Raw genomic sequence first — 3712 nt, 5'->3', positions numbered from 1 at the left:
GAGGAAGAGAGCCATAAAGAAGAAAAAAGAGAAAATATGTGAGAAATTATAGAAAAAGGTATAATGGTGAACAAGAATCGAACTATATTAATAACAGCATATTAAATTAAATATAGACACATGGAGCAACCTCAGAAATAAATAAATTTCTTAAATTTTAAATCCATGCTAAACTGGATTTAAAAAATAAAATTGAACGTACTTGTATATAGAAAAAATACTTTCATTACTGAGGGTTGAGTCCAGGGTCTCATGCATGCTAGGCAAACATTCTATCACTGATCTAGATCATCAGCCTAGAAAGAAACACTTCCAATTCAAAAGATACAGAAAAAAGCACAGGATGGAGTCACAACTGTAAGAAATCTAGAGCTGCTACTCTACTGACCAAGGGTACTTCAAGGCAAGCTGTTACTAAATGTTACTTTCTGGCGATCAAATGATCAATTCATCAGAAGATATGAAAATTATAAACACATACTGTCCTAATAGCAAAGCTCCAAAACACACAAAACAGAACCTTAAGCTTAAGCTTTACAAAACTAGAGAGGCAAATAATTTAACCATATTTAGATAATTAAATATCCTCTTTCAATAATGGATATAATGTGGAAGAAAATCAGAAGGAAACTGAACATCGCTACATAGTAGAACAATCCCCCGAGCTGTCAGCAAATACACATTGTTTCCAAGGCCACTTGGACTTCTTGAGCTATATTTCACAGGGAATCATAAAATAAACCCCAGTTCTCTGTAAGTTATTGAAATCATAAGAAGTATATCTTCTCACAGGAAATGGATCAGAAATCAAATGAATGGGTGTGCCTTCCAGAGAACATGACAGGGTTGGGGGCTTTCCTAAGGCACGTGCATTCAGAATTCCTAGACTGTTGCCTCAGGCCAAGTACTCCTGACACACATGGCAGCAAATCCCACTGGCAAACAATGCCACTGGTGATTACAACTCCTTCATTTAGAGAATTCAGATGGTATTGAACCTGCTACCTACTGACAAGTGGTTCTTGGACACGTGATGATCAACACCTCATCATCAAGTAGTTGCTGCTGTTTACTTCATCTTATTCATTCTAAAAAACCCAATTGCTTGGGACTCTTTCCTGTGCCTGTCCACAGAAGGGAGTCAGATAAATAACTCTGGACTTGGGCAACAGAGAGGTATCCGTCTGTGTATGTTTCTTTGCCAATCGTTTGATAGTAAACCCGAGCAAGCGTGTATGACAGCTCCCACTTAGCTGGCAGCATCATGCCGCAGCCAAATAACCCTGCCCGCATAACCTCTTGCACAGAGGCTGGGTAGGGGGAGCACTGGGAACTGTCTTAAGGGGAAAAGAAGAAAAATATTTTGGTAACATATATCAAGTAATGGCTGGAAATACTTGAAGACACAATGCTTCTTGAAGATATACTATCTTTAGGGTATTTGTAAAGAGTTCAATAAAAAAAGAACTGGAATGAATGTGAGGTGCAGCTATGGATTGAGGCACAGTCACTTATGGGAACAAAGTATCCCACAGAAGAAGCTGATTTACTCTGCATGGCTTTGCAGGTTCTAAGACGTTATTAGTGAAAATTCTAGTGGCAAAGACAGTCTACTATGAATAAGGAAACAAGTGGATACAGCGTAAGTAAAGGCAAGGAAAATTCCTAGAAAATGATTGTAGGATATATATTATGAAGCCACTATATACTTATTTTTATGATCAATGAATGTAAGCTTCCTGGTCATTGAACAGGTAGGAAACTTTGCAAATTCCAACAGCTAGTCATTACCTTTACAATGATTTTCATCCCAAGGATATACACAGTTCTGGAGTCCATTGCAGACTAGTGTATTATTGATACACATGTTACTGTGGCAGAAGAATGTATTTCCTTCACAAGGAGCTAAAAGCAAAGAGAACAAGACAAAAAGGTTGTAGCTTATACTTAGTATTAAATCATTCATGTTATAAATCCAGAAATGAGGCTAGAGTGACAACCTGTTACAGGATTGAGATAACAACCTGCCACATGGTTCTCAGAAGTGCTGCTGCACTGGTTATTATTTCCTGTACTATGGAAACAGCAGGCATCTGATGGGTCGCAATCAGGGGATAAGAATGGCAAGAGATCTTTGCCCTCTTCTGTTTATTCCCAGAGGTATTTTTCCTTTTGCTTTTTAAGATGCTGCAGTCCCTTAGCAAAACTTAGGTGCCTACCTCAAGCATAACAAATTATGCTTCACATTTTAATTCCACATGTATAAATTTACTTTTATTGTGCAAAAAACACTTATTTGAAAAATTAAAATATTTTTTTTTTTGGCAGAACTGGGGATTGAACTCAGGCCTTTGCATTTGCCAGGCAAATGCTTATTCTACTGAGCCATCTCCCCGGCCCTAAAATAATTTTGAAAAATACATGCTACACACAGTTCTAATGAAGAAAATAAGTACTAAGTCAAACCCTGCCACATCATTTAAATATATGAAAAGCAAAGGAAGTAATGAAAATTCAGGATCAAAATAAAATTAATTCTGAAAAACATAAATAAAAGTTGTATCAGGCTCATAAATATATTCTACTACATGTGTATTTTACACATTTTAGTGGCAACATACAATGGACTTGATATTAGATTACAGTGCACATTTAAACAGAAAGGTAAAACCCAAGAAGATATGATATCTGGCCAACTAATTACCAGGGTTTGTGAGGAACACATATATCATAACAAATATCATATATGATTTTAATATTAGGAAAACCACGTTTCTTTCATTATACTACTAATAATAACAACATATTTAAAAGCCTCCATAGTACATTACCTTGTGGATACCAGCTTATGGAGCTTTAAAGCTAACTTTTATTTTTGTCTTTCTAAAGTTGCAAATAAATCATTGAGTACAATTTTAAGGTTTATTTTGTTCAATAATATATCTGCAGTGCTTTTACAGATAAATATTATAGAAAATGTAACTGATACATCCTACATAACTTATTGTAATTCATAATTAAGGGTGTACTAATGATGCATGTGGTCCAAGCACTTGCCATAGTATGAAGTCTTTATTTTCAAAGCTATCTATTGTATGTGTTTTGGAATGCTGGTTTCTTTATTACATTTGAGATATCATTCCAAATGGTCAGGAAATTACTTTTCATAAGGCAGGTTAGTAGCATTCTAATATTCCTAGAGAAATTCTGATAAAAAGACTAAAATCCTGAAAATCATAAGAAGGCCAAGAGAAAAGCAGCACCGTCCAAACGGCTCCTTCTGCTTTTCTGCACAAGCCGCATCCCAGAAAAAGTTACTTCTTCCTTCTGTTCATTTTTGAGTTTCTGTGTCTTGTTAAAGAATAAAAATCACATAATGGTTAGAAAGAAGTGAGATTAAATAATAAGCAGTGGTGATTTTGGAAAGTATAATTTTCAACACTTTATTGGGTTAGCCATGACAATATAAACAGTAAACAGCACAACAGTCTAAACCTGTTATAATGTGAAATTTAAGAATCTAGTGTGTTGTTGCAAAAACCTGCTTCTTCCTGTAGAACTGAATTTGCAATTTTGTAGCCCAACTGGCTGATTTCTGCAGAGCGGACCTGGTCTGCTCAGCAGACAATGAAGGTTGTTAAAAACTCGTCCACAGAATAAGAAGCTGTTTTCTGCAAATAGATTGAAATAGCTCCCGAATACCTTCCTGAAA

The 3712-nt window shown here is 35.7% G+C and overlaps 1 protein-coding gene across 2 annotated transcripts in view; it reads right to left on the bottom strand.

Annotated features, from left to right (window-relative positions):
• The window catches only part of Neto1 (neuropilin and tolloid like 1), a 116555-nt gene that overhangs the window by 5911 nt on the left and 106932 nt on the right, over window positions 1-3712 (bottom strand). For both annotated transcript variants that reach the window (XM_004647309.3, XM_023707580.1), the window contains exon 8: window positions 1792-1905. In XM_004647309.3, coding sequence (XP_004647366.1) covers window positions 1792-1905 — 114 coding nt within the window. The remainder of the gene's footprint in view (window positions 1-1791; window positions 1906-3712) is intronic.

This window comes from Octodon degus, unplaced genomic scaffold, assembly GCF_000260255.1.
Source record: "Octodon degus isolate 3935 unplaced genomic scaffold, OctDeg1.0 scaffold00300, whole genome shotgun sequence".
NCBI classification, from domain to species: Eukaryota; Metazoa; Chordata; class Mammalia; order Rodentia; family Octodontidae; genus Octodon; species Octodon degus.
This window is presented reverse-complemented; position numbering and strand designations above follow the sequence as displayed.